The 21,433-nt window shown below is 44.0% G+C and overlaps 1 protein-coding gene across 1 annotated transcript in view; it reads left to right on the top strand.

Moving 5' to 3' along the window:
* LOC124144311 (formimidoyltransferase-cyclodeaminase-like) overlaps positions 1 to 21,433 on the top strand; it is a 44,866-nt gene that overhangs the window by 12,157 nt on the left and 11,276 nt on the right. Inside the window, exons 2-7 of the mRNA XM_046513653.2 lie at positions 6,293 to 6,476; positions 15,143 to 15,271; positions 17,282 to 17,370; positions 18,757 to 18,936; positions 19,567 to 19,704; positions 20,218 to 20,349. Of these exons, the coding sequence (XP_046369609.2) occupies positions 6,293 to 6,476; positions 15,143 to 15,271; positions 17,282 to 17,370; positions 18,757 to 18,936; positions 19,567 to 19,704; positions 20,218 to 20,349 (852 nt within the window). The remainder of the gene's footprint in view (positions 1 to 6,292; positions 6,477 to 15,142; positions 15,272 to 17,281; positions 17,371 to 18,756; positions 18,937 to 19,566; positions 19,705 to 20,217; positions 20,350 to 21,433) is intronic.

The following is a 21,433-nucleotide window of genomic DNA, read 5'->3' as shown; positions in this document are numbered from 1 at the left end:
TGTCTGTCACCGCAACCAGACCCCTAGTGTAGTACCTCAAAGTATGAACAGGGTCAATTTTGACATAAGCAAGTGACAGACACAATGATGACATGATGTCGTACAGACTGACAAGCCCATGGTTTTATAAAACTGCAACTGGCCATTCAGATAGCTGGATTTGGATCTTGTGATAATAATTTTATATATGAATTGACAGTAGGGACATGAAATTTATTATTGGGGGATGGATGGGATTGGTTGCACCTAGGACTGCATCATGTTTTGCCTTACCCCATTTTATGGAACATATTTTCGTCCCCCTCCTCATATATTTATCATTTTTTTCATGACACCCCTCCTTATCATAAATTACCAGTCCCTAATAGCATGAACTAGTAATGTTTAGTTCTGATTTGGGAATTTTTCATGACATTTGACCGAATATCGGCCTCTGAACAGGTCTAGATAGATCTCTGATAACTGACTGAAATATTGTTCCTAATCGTATTATCTGTGTCCTCAGTTTTTTAATATGACCTTGTTTTGTAACCTTGGTAACATGTTTTGTATTTTTTTGTAATTATCAATATCAAATATATTCAGGAAAACTCAGACCTCTAAGTTCGTTTTTTTGCGCAGGAGTCAAGCGGCTCCTAACATGATTATTTGAGTTAGTTTTTAGGAGCTAACAGATATCTTAAACAGATATTATCACCAGTTATGTTTACTTTTAGGTAGCCAAGTGGCGAGCAGAAGATGATATTAGGTCGCCAGTCATAGATCTGAGTAGCATCTGGCCACCAAAGTGGTTGCTACTTAGAGGGCTGAAACTACAGACTGAATGCATGCAGTATAACTCAATCCTAACATAATATTAGTTTACAAGATAAATGGTAGGTTTTTGAATGGCATTTAGAAGTGATAGACATAAGAGAGAGCATTTATGGATGTCAACATCTTTATTGTGAGGAACACAACGTTCTAGAGTGTATGCTTCCTCCTTCCTCATCTATCTCATCTTCAGATAGACCCGTGAAGATTCCGGGATAGAATAGGTCTTCAGCAACCCATGCTTGCCATAAAAGGGGACTATGCTTGTCGTAAAAGGTGACTAACGGGATCGGGTGGTCAGGCTCGCTGACTTGGTTGATGCATGTCATCGATCTCAATTGCGTGGATCGATGCTCATGATATCAATCACTGGATTGTCTGGTCCAGACTCGATTATTTACAGACCGCCGTCATATAGCGTGGATATTGCTGAGTGCGGCGTTAAACAACAAACCAACCAACCAAATCATCTTCAGATAATGCTGACGTTATTCAACCAAGTCAGGGAGCCTGACCACCCGATCCCGTTAGTCACCTCTTACGACAAGCATAGTCGCGTTTTATGGCATGCATGGGTTGGTGTAAACCTATTTTAACCCGGATCTTCATGGGTAAAATATGCAAATAAAAGAATCTTTTATGAAATAATAAAACCAAATGATAGACAGGCCTGATGATAGTGATAGATAGTGGGATGGCACTTATTCAGATTCCTTGTCTCCGGAAACCTTTTGGATTATATTCCTTGCCAGAGTAAATGGCCCATTTACCAAGAATCGGGTTTCTATTGTGGAAGGTTATTTATGATTCAACATGGCTCTTTAACCATAACATGGTTCCCCTGTGAACAAGGCACTCAGTATGTGAGGATGTATGTTTAAAGGCCACACCTTGAGACATGTATAGATTCAACTGAACTTACACTCAGACTGTAATGTTCAGCACTCCATGCTTGCTGTAAAAGGCGACTATGCTTGTCGTAAGAGGCGACTAACAGGATCAGGTGGTCAGGCTTGCTGACTTGGTTGATGCATGTCATCATATTCTGATCGATGCTCATTATATCAATCACTGGATTGTCTGGTTCAGACTCGATTATTTACAGACTGCTGTCATATAGCTGGAATATTGCTGAGTGCGCCGTTAAACAACAAACAAACAAAACAAACATTTCCATATTTAGGTCTTCAGCAACCCATGCTTTTGCCCTAAAATGTGAGTTTGCTAGTTGTAAGAGAAGACTAACGGGATCGGGTGGTCAGGGTCGCTGACTTAGTTGATGCATGTCATCATATCCCAATTGAGTCTTAATACTCATGATGTCAATCACTGGATTGTCTGGTCTAGACTCGATTATTTACAAACCGCCATCATATAGCTGGAATATTGCTGAGTGTGGTGTTAAACAACAAACCAACCAACCAACCAATTGCGGGGCTCGATGTTCATGATATTAATCACTGGATTGTCTGGTCCAGACTCGATTATTTACAGACTGCCGTCATGTAGCTGGCATATTGCTGAACGCTGCGTTAAACAAAAAAACAAAAAACAAACAAACATGTGAAAAAATCATGTTCTCTTTAACTTTTTAAAAGTAGTATACATTGTCCGTATTATAGGTTAGTCTGTATCAGCTGGTCATAGGTTGTGGAATAATTGCCAGCTTGAAATCAGTGTTGTCTTATCATGTTGACCTTGAAGTCAAGTGTGTGACACGACATATGGATGCTAATGAACACAAACAAGCCTGGAGTGCTTGATGAAATGGGTCAGCTCTACTTGTCAAAACCTTGGTACACTTAGTGCAAACTCTGGTGTGAGATGCAGATGAAAGGCATCACTGAATTTTGAAAAATAAAATAAAATTTACTTTATTTACTTTTTTCATCAATAGTCAAATTAGAAAATAAGAGAGGTACAACTTTATGGATAACAACTTCTGGTTTATTTCATTTAACAATGTTACTATGTAGATTCTTTCACTGTTATTAAGGGGCGGTTGGGTAGCCTTGTGGTTAAGACGTTCACTCTTAACGCCGAAGACCCAAGTTCTATTCCAGACATGGGTACAATGTGTGAAGCCCATTTCTGGTGTCCCCCACCGTGATATTGCTCGAATATTGCTAAAAGCCGCCTAAAACCATACTCACTCACTCACTCACTCACTCACTCACTCACTCACTCACTCACTCATATATCTGTTCTGATAAGAAGTGTTTAATTGAGACTCAGTGTTTAATCGAGACCTGGCGTTTATTCGAGACCCAGTGTTTGTTCAAGTCCCAGCATTTATTTCTGGTGTCCCACGCTGTGATATTGCTGGAATATTGCTAAAAGCGGCGTAAAATCAAACTCACTCACTCACTCACCGTTATTAAGCTGGACTTGTTATCCATATCCTATTTTTCTATTTACTCACCAACTTCTAGAATGCCACCTAAACAGTTAATAGTTAAACGTTTGACCATATTTATTATGTTTAAGACCAAACTGTATTTGCTCAGGGATGAGAATTGTGTCAAGGGTCACTTTCATTGTGCTAGGACTTGGACAGTTAACTCGGGTACTAGGGTCGGATGGGTCCTGAGTAGGACCCGGATACCCACATGACTACCCGGACCTGTGGTTAGTCACGTGATATATTGTTTAATGACGAAAACTCAGTGGTTACACTACAAGTTGCTAATGTTCCAATTTCTTTGACGATGCACACATTCCTTTTGACTTGTATATGAGTAAAGATAAAGCTTCATTTAACTTTAGTGTATGCATGATCTGATTGTTTGATACATGTATCTAAATAGTTTTGACCAGGGCTGTGGTAAAACGATTCCCAATCAGACATTTTGAGACATCTCCTGAGACCTGCAGCGGGTACCCGGGTAGGGTCAGGTAATAGAGGGTAGGGTACCCGGGTAGTAAATTTGGACTTGTCCCAGCCCTAAATGATACTGCCATTACAATACAGGCCTATATCATATAGTCTCCCAGACCTCCGCTCCATGTGTATTTTAATTACTTTGTTTGTCCTGAACAATATGGTTGAAATTTTCTTCTTAAATCACAAGATATGCCATTGTACATTTATCCTATCTCATTGTTATCATCGGTATTATTTAGAAAATGACAAAGACACAAATCAATCATGTTAATCAAGTGCTACCCCCTTTTAAATAGCAATAATCATGATAATAAAGATAAATTCAAGTAGAGTAACTGTTTTCAAATTCCCGTGTTCCATCTACCCACGTCCTCTGTAATGTCATCTCAGGCTGAGAGTGGCGTGGGGTCAATTGTCAGTTCACAAGTCAGTATAGGGTATGTACAGGGGTAAATTCAACTGCTGGCCTGTGGCCGGTTAAAATAACAAAGGGCTTGCTGAAATATAAATTAGATTGCCTGTCTGGCTATTCAAAGTTTTCCCCCTTCTCTGTGTACCGGTATGTTTAATTTTAAAAATTTGATCACCTTGGTAGAATGACAACCGCTATTTTTTAAATGTTGTGTGAAAAAAACATTTTTATTTGCTCATAAATCACCACGGATTGAGGCAAATGGAAGCCAAGATTTAATCTCAGAGTGCGAAAAATATGTTTTACAGGTGAGGACTTCCAAAATTTTCAGAACCCAGCTAGGTGGCTACACGACCTCAGGTTTCGTCCCCTTCGCGACCTCCACCATTTAGTGGTAGGCCAGTTAGTTTGAAGAAGGGCCAGTAACATTTGAAAGGAGCAAGCCCTGCTGGCTACATACAAATGTGTTGTTAAATCTACCCCTGCTGGAACCATCACCAACCAAGTAGTACACTCTACAACAGAACAAATATAGATATAAATACACTTAAATACACTTAAATACGACATCTGTTGTTCTAAACATTCATTTTATGACAGCTATTGCATGCCACCTGTTAACTATTAAACAATCAGAAGCCAAGAGATTTGCAATACTGTCATAATCAATATTCCAGTTATATGAGGTAGTTTGCATTGTTCATTCACCATGGGGTGTTTTCCCTTTCATAATCATACCGCCATGTCAGAATGATGAGATCTGATTGGTCCACATGATCTTGATAAAATACTGTGTTATCTGTCTTGGAAGGTAATACATTTCTCAGCTGGGGAATGAATCTCTTATACCCTGCCACTAGCAATGCAGGCTGCACATGGATATCTGAGAGGCAGAATAAATCCCTTATACCCCGCTTCAATGCAAAAACTGCATGCTTTTCCCCAGTCTGTGGAAGTCACCTGACCTAGAACAAGTTAAGATCAGCTCAATTGAACAGCTGTTTTCAATCAATTTTGAATTTGTGTTAATTGTTTTACAATGTCACATTAAAACATGTCGGGAAGGTAAATTCATTTTTGCAGGATCACTTGGGGTACATGGGGTTTTATGTGTGTTATGCCTCTAGCTCGTGGTATAAAACCTAACGCGGGATGCATTAAACCCCTTGTGCCTCGAGTGATCCTGCTACAACTTATATTGTCCTGCCTCTCCTCATGTATTTGGGGGCACGGATGGCACATTGGGGGAAATAAACCAAGGGCTTCCTGTTGCAAGGCTACTTGTGCTTAAACAATCTGTCTACCCTATCTCCCCATTCAGTAATAAAATCTGTCATGGATATAACATGCAATCTCATTAAAATCAGATCTTAGTTCTCGCTGCCGCTAAACAAAGATCTGAGGACATCCCATTACCAGACTGACCTTTCGCGAACTCTGACCGACCAATGGAATTACTGACAAGAAGACAAGAAGTCGACATTAGCCAATCAGAAGGCAGCTTTCTCGTGCTTTACGGCACTAATTTCACATTGGCGACTACGCTTCGAAACATATTTTGATAAATTCTCGCTTAAAAATTTGAAACCTGAACAAAAGCACATTCTCGAATGGCTAATATATGGTCTAGGTTGTATAGATTCAGTCGTTAAGCCTGTAACTATCGTTCGGAATACCCCGTTTTAAAGCTTTCGAGGCTGCATGATGAGAAATCACATTCCGACTGTCACTTTCATGATCTGGTATGCGACACTGTCATTTGTCGGATGAAAGGTCATTCTGACGTTACCCCTAATGGGATGTCCTCAGATCTTTGTTTAGCGGTAGCGAGAACTAAGATCTGATTTTAATGAGATTGATATCACATGGAGAGTAATATTTTCAATATTTGTACATGTACATTTTGGTGAATCTCGTGGCTGATCATTAACCAAGCCTCAAAGTAAGCACCATACCCGTGCTCGTGGGTTTCACCGAAGTGGTAAAGGTCTGAGACCTGCATCACTTCGGGCTTTCCTCCCACATTAAGCTGACACCCCGTGATATAACTGGAATACTGTTAAAAGCGGCGTTAAGCCCGACTCGCTCACTCACTCAATGACTTGATTTCTGTAAGATTTGACTATATTGAATCAGATGGTCAGCCAGGTGATACAGTGTTTATTATTGGTCTTGTATTGCAGGTTATTGAAGCCATCGCATCTGCTATTGCCCAGACAGAAGGATGCAGCGTGCTGGATGTCGACCCAGGGATCTCCACCAACCGTACGGTCTACACCTTCGTCGGCAACCCAGTCACTGTGGTCGAGGGAGCTCTCAATGCAGCGCGGGCAGCTTACCATCTCATCGACATGAGGACGCATAATGGTAGCCTGACTTGAAGGCTAATTGGCAGTTCTAGTTTGATTCAAGATTTTTAAACACCATTTTGTTTGTTTACTATCTTAGATTTTATGATTCTGATCAGAACTTACTCATTGCCCTACTTATACAAATGTCTCAATGTCACTCATTTTGTTTCTTTGTTTGTTTAACGCAGCACTCAGCAATATTCCAGCTATATGACAGCGGTCTGTAAATAATCGAGTCTGGAACAGTGATTGATGTCATGAGCATCGATCTACACTATTAAGATACGATGCCATGCTTCAACCAAGTCAGCCAGACTGACCACCCAATCCCGTTAGTCGCCTTTTACGACAAGCATGCAATGTCACTTGTGGATTGTTGTTCATAATATCAATCACTGGGTTGTCTGGTCTAGATTTACCTATTTACAGACTGCCGTCTTGAAGCTGGAATATTGTTGAGTGTGATGTTTAACAAACAAACAAAACAACTAAAACAACCAAATATATAATGTTAGGAGGTTTATATGATTGCAAGATCGAGATTAACATGGAGGTTACCAGTGTATCACCTATTGAAGACTGCCCTGGACATCAATGTTTTGCAAAGTAACAGTGTTAACAAGTTACCGTATTCGACATAATAAGCGCCCACGGCGAAATTTGCTAATATATTGGCTAGTGAACAATCCCAGTTAGCACCCTTTGCGATTGATCAATGTACACAAGACTTATTTATTCGTGTATAATATGCACTCGTTTGTTATATGCACCCTTAACTATGGGCAATTTTATTCTCGAAAATATATCTATCGTGTATAATACACACAGATTCTTCTTTCATATCATTAGGCTGTCAGCATAAACCACAAAATTTACAATCGTTTTTAATCTCACCAAAATTATATTCTAATAAGAGCCCCCTATTTCTAATTTTGAGAGCACCCTGGGCGCTTATTACGTCGAATACGGTAAATGTTTTTCAGTAACAGTGAGATGATCCCACACTTAGCACCACAGTACAATATGGGGACTTCCATAGTATCTGTTGCATGTGTAATTTTCGATACAAAAATACTACCGATTTTGACATATGGTTCCGAGATTTGGGGATTCAAATATAATGATAAAATAGAAAAGGTTCAACAGTGGTATTTTAAAATATTCATAGGTTTATCTTAATATTCTTCCAGCAATGCGGTTTTCAGAGACTGTGGAAGAAATTATATATATGTTGAGTGTTTCACAAAAGTTATTAAATATTGGTGTAAACTTTTAACCTTAGATTGTGGTAGATATCCCAGGGCTTGTTATGCCATGTTGAAATCACATGATGAGTTAGGAAGAGTAAACTGGGTCAGTCACGTTCAGAAACTTTTGTTCAATACAGGTATTTTTTAACTTATCCTGCATTACTCCGTATTGCATTTACTGCTATGTTTGACAGAGAGACGAACTGTGTGAGATCCAGCTGCTGAAGAAAGTTGTCCCAACCAGCCCAGGAGGCAGCGCCCTCTCACAGTCGGCACGTGACCCTGAAGTCATGACATCACACAAAAAGACATAACTGCTTTGTCACCTCCACGGACGGACGTACTTTGTATCCCTTGTGGAAATTAAAGCTTATTATTTGTTTTTTATATTTTGCGTGTTTCTACATTCATTATATGCTGCTACATTGTTACCTGTTATGGGCCGTGACCTTAGGGTCTTCCCATTCGTAAATTGTAACGTTTATCGCTCGTCTGTGGCTCACGTCACAGTAAATTACGGGCGCAATGTTGTTCCCGCCATTTTGTTTTCTTTCCCGCCATTTTGGCCATTCACCACGTGGCCACGTAATGTCGTGATCTGCGTTTTGAATTCTCTCTTTGGCTTGGGTAATACATTACATTTATGTATGTTGTTTTGGTGTGCTTAAAGCCTTGCCTTTTCGCTACCCCTAAGCGTAATTGTTTCTTCTCATAAACTTCAATATAATACGAAGTTTATGAGTTACATTATGTCTCCCGTACTCTGTGGTTTTGCCACATGGTTACGTGTTTGCTTAAGGCTTTGCCTTTTCGCTCCCTTTTAGCGTACTTGTTTATCTCATAAACTTTAATAAAATATACTGTTTTTGAGTTACTTTATGCTTCCCATACTTTGTGATTGGCCACACATTATGCTTCCCGCACTTTGTGGCTTTGCCACATAGTTATGTTTTGCTTAAATTCCAGATTTTCTGCCTCGCTGCACTTGTTGCCGCGGGAACAAATCTGGCCGGGGCCGCCCCTTTCTGCCGTGATTGTACGACGCCCTGTACTTTCACAAGGCAGTGCCGATGTTGCAGTCATTCGTCGCTGTGATCCTTCAGCTCATGCGAGTATCCAGGACACACCTCGCTCAACGTGCTCGTCGACCCCCACCTACGTTGACGGCAGCAGCGCTCAGCGGAGCTTCACGGCGGCTCCCAACGTAGAGTCTGCCTCCCATGGCACGACATACGACCGTTCACGGTCTCCAACACCGTCAACGCTGATGTCTCCGGCGCCCCCGGCGCCTCCGATGTCTCGGCGCCTCTGATGACACGGCGCTCCCGGCGTCTCTGATGACCCGGCGCTCCCGGCGCCCCCGGCGCCTCCGATGTCTCGGCGCCTCTGATGACACGGCGCTCCCGGCGTCTCTGATGACCCGGCGCTCCCGGCGCCCCCGGCGCCTCCGATGTCTCGGCGCCTCTGATGACCCGGCGCTCCCGGCGCTCACGGCGCCTCTGATGACACGGCGCCTCCGGCGCTTCTGATGACGCGGCGCCTCCGATGTCTCGGCGCCTCTGATGACACGGCGCTCCCGGCGTCTCTGATGACCCGGCGCTCCCGGCGCCCCCGGCGCCTCCGATGTCTCGGCGCCTCTGATGACCCGGCGCTCCCGGCGCTCACGGCGCCTCTGATGACACGGCGCCTCCGGCGCTTCTGATGACGCGGCGCCTCTGATGACACGGCGCCTCCGGCGCCTCTGATGACGCGGCGTCTCCGGCGCCTCTGATGACACGGCGCCTCCGGCGCTTCTGATGACGCGGCGCCTCTGGCGCCTCTGATGACACGGCGCCTCCGGCGCCTCTGATGACGCGGCGCCTCCGATGTCTCGGCGCCTCTGATGACACGGTGCCTCCGATGTCACGCCGCCTCCGATGTCTCGGCGCCTCTGATGACACGGTGCCTCCGATGTCTCGGCGCCTCTGATGACTCGGCGCCTCTGATGACACGGCGCCTCCGATGACTCGGCGCTCCCGGCGCCTCCGATGACTCGGCGGCCTCTGATGACTCGGTGCCTCCGGCGCTTCCGATTGAGTTCAAATCGGTGCCTCCGATGTCACGGCGCCTCCGATGTCTCGGCGCCTCTGATGACACGGTGCCTCCGATGTCTCGGCGCCTCTGATGACTCGGCGCCTCTGATGACACGGCGCCTCCGATGACTCGGCGCTCCCGGCGCCTCCGATTGACTCGGCGGCCTCTGATGACTCGGTGCCTCCGGCGCTTCCGATGACTCGGCGCCGCTGATGTCTCGGCGCTCAACAAGCTTCATGACTTGTTCATGACAAGCTGATGACTCGGCGCTCCCGGCGCTTCCGATGACTCGGTGCCACCGGCGCCTCTGATGACTCGGCGCCGCTGATGTCTCGGCGCCTCTGATGTCTTCGCGCTCCGGCGCCTCCGCATCCTCTGATGTCTTCGGCGCTCAACAAGCTTCAGATCAACAAGCTTTATCAAGCTCAGATCAACGAGCCGACCATCCGATCTTCTACTGCGGCTTAAGGGGCACCATCGGCAATCGCCTCCCCGGCGCCACTGCCCTCTTCTCTTGCTGCCGTCTCATAACTCGTCACACGGAGAAGCATGGTGAAACAACTGTCGCCGCTCCTGTCGCTACTCTCCCGTCGGTCTTCGGGATCGTGACTATCGTACTACTTCCTGGGTGGAATCATTTCAACCAATAGACAGTTGGTCTGATTCAACTTGCCCACTGAGACGTTATCCATAATCCCGTCGTTTAAAGCGCTATGATTCCGGAGAGATGACCTGCGGGTTTCCATCGAAACAGAGCGTCATGTGAACAGCGTCTGTATCAGATTCGATGACGACATCCACTTACAAAGAGTTTACTTCGTCGACATCGCAGACATCAACGCTGTTCTACCCTACCCTAGCGCCAGCGTTCCTGAGAGAGACTCTTCCTCGGCGCTCCCCAGGTTTTACACGACGCCCATGGGGTTCCGTGTTTTATCGCAAAACTCGGGTACACCACTTGATCGTCTCTCACACAGTTCATTGAGGATTGTCTGTGTGTGGAGTTTGCACCTCAGTTCCGACTCCAAGGCGGTTTTCTCGGCTACTGCGCAGAGTGATTTACATGTCACGTGTCAAGTACTCGGACTGTCAACAACTCCGACCGGATTTAGGTCAACTTACCATGGCAAGGGGTGCCATGTATTTCTACAGATTGGTTTCCATGTCTACCTGTACGCTTGGTGATACCACTCAACCAGGCGCCTGTCGCAGTCCATCCATGCACGGATGTTGGAAACAATAGACCTCCTCTACCAACACGGCTGTCACGAGGAACCTTGTTTCATCAACCCTTCGCTATAAGAACGATAGCGCCTATAGGCGTTCAAGGGATGGAAAAGATCGCCTTCCTTCGTCCGGTTTGATCTTTTCGACTACGACACCTTCCTATCTTCCGCCTTGACTACCGGACACAGTGTCGATTTGATACTTAAAGTCCCTCGGCCGTCCCACTGACCCCTGTTGCATACCTGCCTCGTATCGTGTTGCTGTCCTCCATCGTCACCTCGATATAAGAACAGGAGTACTTATACGCCGCTTCAGGGATGAAAACGATCTCATTACTTCGTGCAATGGCCATATTGCCTCGACTTCCTACTACCCGGTTACGTCGATGCCCCGGCGGTCGATTGTGAAGCTAGTTTACTTCGTCTACTTGAGGTTGGCTCGCAGGCGATCACACCTTTTTCCGAATCGTACCGACGGTACGCAATCGCAGACCCCTGTTGCTGACTACCTCCCCTGCCACCTTGTCAGTGGCTAGTGGCCCACGCCAGCCCACATTGTGACCACCTGTGATCCAGAGATCAACACCATAGGCACAGCAACAGCCTCGAGATAAATGCTTATCCAGGACGGCACTTGCTGACAGTGCATTCTCGGTCACGCCCTGTTGATCGTGTCCACTGACGACGTCACCGTAGTGTGGTGTTTGCGGACCCAGAGTTCTCGCCCCTCTCCCGGCGCTACAAACTCGACCGGCGCCCCCGAGAATCACCATCTTAGGCGTTCCAGGCGCCTCAAGCTCTCTGACGCCTCACGCTCTCCGGCGCCTCGGGCCAGACTATGTGAAACGGTCGACACCCCAACCCTAGATCTGTTTGCCTCATATCTGAATGTGGCCAGCAGTCGTCTTCCATTCCACCTGTGCCGGATACGACCGCTGTGGCAGTCGAAGCCTTCCATCGTTCCTGAGAAGGATTACGCGCGTACGCTTTTCCGACTCCGGTTCTCCCTCCCACGGTTCTTCAGAGATCCAGGCCACTCGACCCCTGCCATTGACTTTGGTCTCGCCTTATTGGTCAGCCAGAAGTTGGGTTATCGACCTCCGAAACATAGCCAGAGACAACCCCTGGAACTTCCTGTGTGGTCCAACCACACGGTCTGTTGCCACACCCTCATACCCGCATGTTATCGTCTGCACGCCTGACACACATGCAGAAAGCCAAGGGCTATTCGGCTAGAGCGACCAAGGCTATTGCTTCAGCCCACCGTCCATCTACAGGGGGACTGTATGCTGATAAATGATGCTTGTTCCAGGCATTTTGTTCTGACAAACACCAGGATCCGATGACAGCGTCACCGCAGATTCTGGATCAGTTCCTTCTGTACTTGTGTAGCACCCGTCGGTTGAAGGGCTTACCACCCCCACATACCTGGTCGCCATCTACTCCGTTCTGGCCATCCCGGACGATCGGAGAAAGACGAAAATTCCCGACCTACGGGCCTGGCTGCGCTCGTTCAGTCTTGAAGACCTGAATACCAAGTTCGGACCGCCTGCGTTGGATCTGAATGTGGTCTTCAACGCCCTTCGAACCACTCCCCTCGTCTTCCTTCTACGACCTTAAGTAGAAGACGGGTGTTTCTACTGGTTTTGACTACTGCCGCTCGAGTCCATGTACAGCACGCCCTCGACGTCTCCCATACCCGGTTCGAATGCGGTACCCAGGGCGCCGTTCATCATGGACCGTACTGGGACGTCAGCGTAAAGACTCAACTCCCAGGACAGCCTGATAGATCATTCCTTGTCCCCTCCCCCCTCGTCCAGTGTGGGTGCCGAGGATGAGGATGAGCGTCATTATGCCCAGTAAGGGCACTGAAGGTTATTCTACGATCTAAAGACTGCCGCAAGTCTAGGAAACACCTTTTTCTGCCGGTCTCCCCTTCGTCGCTGTCGTTGGTCAGCCGGGAATACTTTTCCCTGTGGCTCCGGGCGGTCATCCTTAAAGCGTATGAGCCGCCGGATTGGACCCTCCCCCCAAAGGCTATTACCTGAAATAAAATGAGATCAGGGCGATCGTATTTACACTGGTTCTTCACGGTATACTGTTCCATCCCGTCGTTCAGGGAAGCCTGTTCGTGGCGATCGGACACCGCCTTCACCAACCACTACTTCAGTGATGTAGCCTTGAAAGTTGTCGCCAGCGTTCACAGTTTTGGTCCCTGGTTGTAGCCCAACAGGTCATCTATCTCCGACGCCACTGATTCTCCGATACCCTGAGCGGGGCCCGTCGACCTCTCTGGTGTTTATCACCCCAGACGAGACGGCTCTCTTGCGTTCCGCATTCGCTCTTAGGTCAGTTTTAGTTTTGGGTTACCCGACTCATTCTATTGCTTTCACCTATCCGGGTTTTACTTTTTGCATCAGCTCTCGTTTCCTGACGACAGGAATGGTAGTAGATGTGGACACCGGCGCCGACGCCAACGCCGCTGCTTCTCTGGTACCTGAGCGGTGCCCGTCGACCTCACCGGTGTTCCTTGCCTCCAGCCTAGAGGGCTCTCCTGCGTTTCGCATTCGCTCTTGGGATTGGTCGTAGATTTTGCCGCCGACGCCGCTGATTCTTCGATTCCCCGAGCGGGGCCCGTCGAACTCTCTGGTGTTTATCACCTCAGATTAGAGGGTTCTACTGCGTTTCGCTTTCGCTCTTCGGTAAGTTATATATTTTGGCTACACGCCTCATTGTATGTCGGTTACCTATTCGGGCGTTTCGTTTTTGCATCGACTCTTGTTTCCTGAAGACAGGAATGGTCGTAGATGTTCCGGTCATCACTTGTATGCGGTGCGGATTCATCGGACCTTGACGAGGGTTTAATATGGTTCACATCTGCAGGTATGCCCACCAGCCAAGCCGTCTGATAAAGATGCAATACGGAGTAATGCAGGATAAGTTAAAAAATTTAGTAAAATCTAAATATTTTTTACATTTGTATACTTATCCTGCATTACGAAGTCTAAGTGCCCTCCCTTTCGCTACGCTACCTCCCCACGAAGTTTCAGATGTTATGTTTAAAGCAGTTATGTCTTTTTGTGTGACGTCATGACTTCCGGGTCACGTGCCGACTGTGAGAGGGCGCTGCCTCCTGGGCTGGTTGGGACAACTTTCTTCAGCAGCTGGATCTCACACAGTTCGTCTCTCTGTCAAACATAGCAGTAAATGCAATACGGAGTAATGCAGGATAAGTATACAAATGTAAAAAATATTTAGATTTTACTAATTTTCATATGTTTGGATTATGCAATAGTATGGGGATGTGGATGCATTTCTGCAGCAGTTCAAACAACGGTGTAAGGATATGGGAATTAAAAATTGGCATAGTAAAGTAGAAAATTCTCATTTTTTAGAAAGTTATTCTATTTTAAAGACACTGTTAACTCCCGAATCCTATATTCTACATTTAGAACACAAGGATTTGATTAGAATTTTGTGTAAATTTAGATGCTCTTCTCACCACTTGAATATTCAAAAATTACGATCCTCAAATGATTTTAATTCCTCAAATGTATTAGAAAGTTTATGTGAAAAATGTGATTTGGCAGTTAAAGTTTTCATAAATTTCCTTCAGAGGATAAGTTTAATTGTTAATGGCAATTAGTGATGTACATGTACTAAAAAGAATTGCTCTGTTCCTTAAGAGAAATTTAATTTCTTTAAAGTTGAAACTGAACAAACAAATCATTGTATGACATTTTGTTCCACGCATGCATGCATGTTGTAATGGATGAAATTTCACATTTGTTCTATAAAATATGAATGGATCTTTTGTACTGTAGGCCATGAGGCCCATTATACAGAAATATACACACTTAAAAAAAGAAGAAGTATTATTCAAGACTACAACCACTGCATTTTGACCCAGTCTTCTGAATGCATGAATTTACCGTACTTTATCCAGTAGATGAGCACCGCTGTACGGTAGCCATAGATGTCTACTTTTAGAAATGTTTCAACTGTTTTACAGAGGGATGTCCCCACACTTAGCACAGTATGGAACTACCGTCACATCTGTAGTTATTCAAGGCTACAAGAGCTGTAGTGACCCAGTCTTCCCAATGTGTGATTTACCGTACTTTATCCTGTAGGTGAGCATCCTCGTATGGGCGCCATGGATGTGTGCCCCTTCATCCCCGTCCAGGACGCCACCATGGAAGACTGCATACAGTGTGCGCAGGAGTTTGCCGAGAGACTCGCAGAGGAGCTGTCTGTACCAGGTAGACACTGTCTACAGGACACATTGTTTTCAGAGTTTACAGATTTTGTTTGAAAAGCTATGGTCTGTAGGTGGAAAAAAATTTCAGATTCTTATTATCAACAATTGACCTAATTTGGACCTAGTTTGGAGCAAATAGTTTTAAAGGTGTCGTTGTTGTGACCTAGTTTGGAGCAATTTTCTAAAAGTGGTCATTATTGTTATCTTCTAGTGACCTAGTTTGGAGAATTTCTTATTGTAGTCATTATTGTTGGTATCTGCTAGTGACCTAGTTTGGAGAATTTCTTATTGTTGTCATTATTGTTGTTATCTGCTAGTGACCTAGTTTGGAGAATTTCTTATTGTGGTCATTATTGTTGTTATCTAATAGTGACCTAGTTTGGAGCAATTTTCTTATAGTGGTCATTATTGTTGTTGTTATCTACTAGTGACCTAGTTTGGATAATTTCTTATTGTGGTTATTATTGTTGGTATACTAGTGACCTAGTGTGGATAATTTCTTATTGTGGTCATTACTGTTGTTATCTACTAGTGACCTAGTTTGGAGACTTTCTTATTGTGGTTATTACTGTTGTTATCTACTTGTGACCTAGTTTGGAGAATTTCTTATTGTGGTTATTACTGTTGTTATCTACTGGTGACCTAGTTTGGAGAATTTCTTATTGTGGTCATTTCTGTTGTTATCTACTAGTGACCTAGTTTGGATAATTTCTTATTGTGGTCATTACTGTTGTTATCTACTAGTGACCTAGTTTGAATAATTTCTTATTGTGGCCATTACTGTTGTTATCTACTAGTAACCTTGTTTGGAGAATTTCTTATTGTGGTCATTACTGTTGTTATCTACTAGTGACCTAGTTTGGAGAATTTCTTTTTGTGGTCATTATTGTTGTTATCTTTTAGTGACCTAGTTTGGAGAATTTCTTTTTGTGGTCATTACTGTTTTTATCTACTTGTGACCTAGTTTGGAGAATTTCTTATTGTGGCCATTGCTGTTGTTATCTACTAGTTTGGAGGCCCTAATTGTTGCCATTACTGTTGTTATCTACTTGTGACCTAGTTTGGAGAATTTCTTATTGTGGTCATTATTGTTGTTATCTACTAGTGACCTAGTTTGGATAATTTCTTATTGTGGTTATTATTGTTGGTATACTAGTGACCTAGTGTGGATAATTTCTTATTGTGGTCATTACTGTTGTTATCTACTAGTGACCTAGTTTGGAGACTTTCTTATTGTGGTTATTACTGTTGTTATCTACTTGTGACCTAGTTTGGAGAATTTCTTATTGTGGTTATTACGGTTGTTATCTACTGGTGACCTAGTTGGAGAATTTCTTATTGTGGTCATTACTGTTGTTATCTACTAGTGACCTAGTTTGGATAATTTCTTATTGCGGTCATTACTGTTGTTATCTACTAGTGACCTAGTTTGAATAATTTCTTATTGTGGCCATTACTGTTGTTATCTACTTATGACCTAGTTTGGAGAATTTCTTATTGTGGCCATTGCTGTTGTTATCTACTAGTTTGGAGGCCCTATTTGTTGCCATTACTGTTGTTATCTACTAGTGACCTAGTTTGGAGAATTTCTTATTGTGGCCGTTGCTGTTGTTATCTACTAGTTTGGAGGCCCTAATTGTGGCCATTACTGTTGTTATCTACTAGTGACCTAGTTTGGAGAATTTCTTATTGTGGTCATTACTGTTGTTATCTATGAGTGACCTAGTTTGGAGAATTTCTTATTGTGGCCATTACTGTTATCTACTAGTGACCTAGTTTGGAGAATTTCTAATTGTTGTCATTACTGTTGTTATCTACTAGTGACCTAGTTTGGAGAATTTCTTATTGTGATCATTACTGTTGTTATCTACTAGTGACCTAGTTTGGAGAATTTCTACTTGTGTCCATTACTGTTATTATCTACTAGTGACCTAGTTTGGAGAAGTGTTAATTGTGGCCGTCACTACTGTCAACACCGATGGCCCATTGTGATGCCTGGTGATTGTTTCAGTCTACCTGTATGGCGAGGCAGCCAGAGATGACAGAAGGAAGAAGCTGCCTGACATAAGATCAGGGGAGTTCGAGGGACTCCTTACAAAGGTAGGCAACACATGTGTCAGACCAACTCCTCCAATCAGTGCCTTGTACTCCAAATCAATTAACTGGTGGACTTTCATCCACAACACCTCACCACCCGTGAAGATTCCGAGGTAGAATAGGTCTTCAGCAACCGTCGTAAAAGGCGACTAACGGGATCAGGTGGTCAGGCTCGCTGACTTGGTTGATGCGCGGTCATCAATCCCAATCGCGTGGATCGATGCTCATGATGTCAATCACTGGATTGTCTGGTCCAGACTCAATTATTTACAGACCGCCGTCATATAGCTGGAATACTGCTGAGTGCGGCGTTAAACAACAAACCAACAACAACAACACAACACCTCACTATCAAACACCCTACATCAACTGATGAAATACTGTAGTCATAGTCTTCCCAAACATTAGTGCTTGATGGGAATCTGTTGACCGTAATGAACACAAATATCTTCATCAGATTGTTGTATGCAATATAATAGCAAAGAATACAAGATACTTCACACTTCATGTTTTGTTATCAATTTGGATGATTGATCCCTTGATCATTTTGTTTCATTAAATTTATATGATAAATAAATGCTTCCAGCATCACATTTTCGATAAATTTGGTTGAAAATCTGAAAACTAACATATCCTTTCTTGTTACCTGCACAGGTGTGCTTGAGACAACTCAGGCCAGAACCTTGAACACCGTCAATGCTACGTATGTTTGAGTATTAAAATCTGAATGACCCGAGTCAACCAAGGTTACCACATTTCTGGCAACCAGAGTTTAGGTTCCACCTGAGTTAAACCAGTGTTAATCAAGGGGAGCTTAAGGCAGTACCCAAAATACAACGCCTAAAATGCAACCTTGGTTATAATAATGGCTGCAGGGAGATGGAGAAACACAACAGCCATTGCTGTACACACAACTGTGAGAGGTTAACAAATGTTTCATGGCTTGACAAAGCTGCCTTTGTACTTTTTCTATATAATACATGTAAAACGACAAATTTCAAAATAATGGTTAGAGATGCAAAGTAGTCATCAAGGTTGCAGTCGAAGGTATTTATATCACCAACATGGTTTATCCCATCAACACTACAACGACTACAATGACATACACAGAGTGTGGCAAATAACAGAGTTGTCTTCATTGGTGGTCTGATGAAGCATATTGTTTCATAAGTGTCACAGTTTAACTCTATAATCCTGTATTCCATGGCCATGTATAGAATAAATTTTCTTACACAAATTCTATTTTTTTCTATGTCTATCATTTTATAGATGATAGGGATGTACTTCTGAGATACGCTGATAAACTGCTATTACTGGCAATTAAAAATAATATCCTTTATTGAAAAAGTACAGGTAATTCTTGAATTTGAACTCTCCATTTGTCCACAGCTTCAGGACCCAGTATGGAAGCCTGATTTTGGTCCTGCAGACTTTGTCCCGTCTTGGGGCGCGACAGCTGTTGGCGCCAGGAAGTTCCTCATTGCATTCAACATCAACCTGCTTGGAACCAAGGAGCAAGCCCACAGGATCGCCCTCAATGTCCGGGAACAGGGCCGGGGAAAAGATCAGGTGAGGGCAGCAGATATGAGCCCCGTTGGGACGGATGATTCAATATTCTTATTGGTGGGGGTTGGAAGTGGCTAAGGATTTAATTGAGATAGAATATTTTTTGGGAACAGATTTATATGTTTAAAAGACCAACATTTTCAATCAGATTATGGGTTTCGTAAAAGCCCAAGACCTGTGTCACTTTAGGCTTTCCTTCCACATCAGCTGATGCACCTTTATGTCCTGGCTATTGAGGTGAATCTCCAGAAACTTGTAGTCTGTGTGATATTGGAGAGTGATGTTGTATTTCAGCCAGGCCGTCTGAGTGATGTCTGGGCTCTTGAGGCGAATCTCCAGAAACTTGTAGTTTGTGTGATATTGGAGAGTGATGTTGTATTTCAGACAGGCCGACTGAGTGATGTCCTGGCTATTGAGGCGAATCTCCAGAAACTTGTAGTCTGTGTGACATTGGAGAGTGATCATGGTGATGTTGTATTTCAGACAGGCCGACTGAGTGATGTTGTATTTCAGACAGGCCGACTGAGTGATGTTGTATTTCAGACAGGCCGTCTGAGTGATGTTGTATTTCAGACAGGCCGTCTGAGTGATGTTGTATTTCAGACAGGCCGACTGAGTGATGTTGTATTTCAGACAGGCCGACTGAGTGATGTCCAGGCTATCGGCTGGTACATGGAGGAAGCCAACATGGCCCAGGTCTCCATGAATCTCACCGACTATGAGAAGACTCCTCTACATGTGGCCTACGAGGAATGTGCTAAAGATGCTGATGTAAGTAGACAGTTCCATAAGGCTTACGATACCCCAAGTCTTACGATGCATTATGTGCCCTGAAACATCACCATATGGCTTACAATACCCCAAGTCTTAGAATAGTGGTAGAGCATCCGCCCAGAGAGCGGAAGGTCCAGATCCCCGGCCGCGTCATATCAAAAGATGTTAAAATATGGTACTTGTTGTTACCCTGTTTGGTGCTCGGCATTAAGGGGCTAAAACAAGGACTGGTCAGCTTGGGGGGAAGTATAATGTGTCTGAGTGGGGTATTCATGTTAAACTGCGGCATGGTATCTCAGTGGGCTAGCACTATAAATCGGCATTAGTCCGGACTAGAACAAGCAGCCCCCCCCCCCCACACACACACACACACACACACGTGTGCATGCACGTCACTATATAAGTGCAATAATCTTGGACACAAGTATGATAAAATTTAATGAACTTTGAATATCAGTCTATAAACTGTGTGACGTAGAGATAACCCCAACATGATGTTGCTGTTCACAGGAGCTTAACTTGGCAGTGGTAGGCTCGCAGATAGTGGGCGTGGTCCCTCTGCAGGCGCTACTGGCGGTGGCTGACTTCTACATGGAGAAGGAGAACCTGTTTATACTGGAGGAGGACCAGAAACTCAGGCTGGTAAGACCATTTATAGCATACAATCCTTATGGGTTTGGTTTGGTTTGGTTTGGTTCGTTTGTTGTTTAATGCCGCACTCAGCAAGATTCCAGCTATATGACCGTTTATGATGGCGGTCTGTAAATAATCGAGTCTGGACCAGACAATCCAGTGATGGACATCATGAACATCGATCCACGCAATTGGCAGTCTTTATTGAGGATTGAGTGTAAAACTTATTGATATTTTTGACCCAGCAGGAGAAGAGGGACCTTGTGGCTGCTAGGATACACTTGTGCTATGCTGTCATAAAGACGTTTGACGTCAACTAACTTCTGTGAAAATAGTCATGTGTGATGTCATGTATCATGTATCTTTTCACCCATAAGGTCCCTTATCTCACGATTGGTAATTTGTGTTTATACATTAAGTGGGTCTCAACGTTTCCTGACTTGTAAGTTCATAGGATCTATTCTTGGTATCTTAAGGGATTGTTAAGGGTTTTATCGAGGTGGTAAACGTCTAAGACCTGCATAACTTTGGGCTTTCTTCCCACATCAAGTTGACACACCGTGATATAACTGGAATACTTTTCAAAGCGGTGTTAAACCCAACTTACACACTCACTCACTATTATTATCTCTCCTTTGTCTAGTTCTCTGACATCCTACGACCTCTGTGACACTTTCATGGGGATAAAATGAGTCTTGTACAATGCTGCTTCAGTGATAGTTAAGTAGTCTACAACTTACTGTATTTGAAGTAATTTGAAGGGCACCCTCAAAATTCGAAATAGGGGGCTCTTATTAGAATATAATTTTGGTGAGAGAAAAACAGAGTTAAAAGTTCATAAATTTTGTGGTTTATGCTGACAGCTTGAAATGATACAAAAGAAAAGTCTGTGCGTATTATACACGACAGGTATATTTTCCAGAATTCAATTGCCCATAATTAAGGGTGCATATAACACACGAGTGTGTATTATACACGAATAAATAAGTCTGGTGTACATTGATCAATCGGAAGGGGTGCTAATTGGGATTGTTCACAAACCAATATATTAGGAAATATCGCCGTGGCGCATCTTAGAGCGGGGTGCTTATTA

Source organism: Haliotis rufescens, unplaced genomic scaffold, assembly GCF_023055435.1.
Source record: "Haliotis rufescens isolate VD_foot unplaced genomic scaffold, xgHalRufe1.0.p SCAF_37, whole genome shotgun sequence".
NCBI classification, from domain to species: Eukaryota; Metazoa; Mollusca; class Gastropoda; order Lepetellida; family Haliotidae; genus Haliotis; species Haliotis rufescens.
This window is presented reverse-complemented; position numbering and strand designations above follow the sequence as displayed.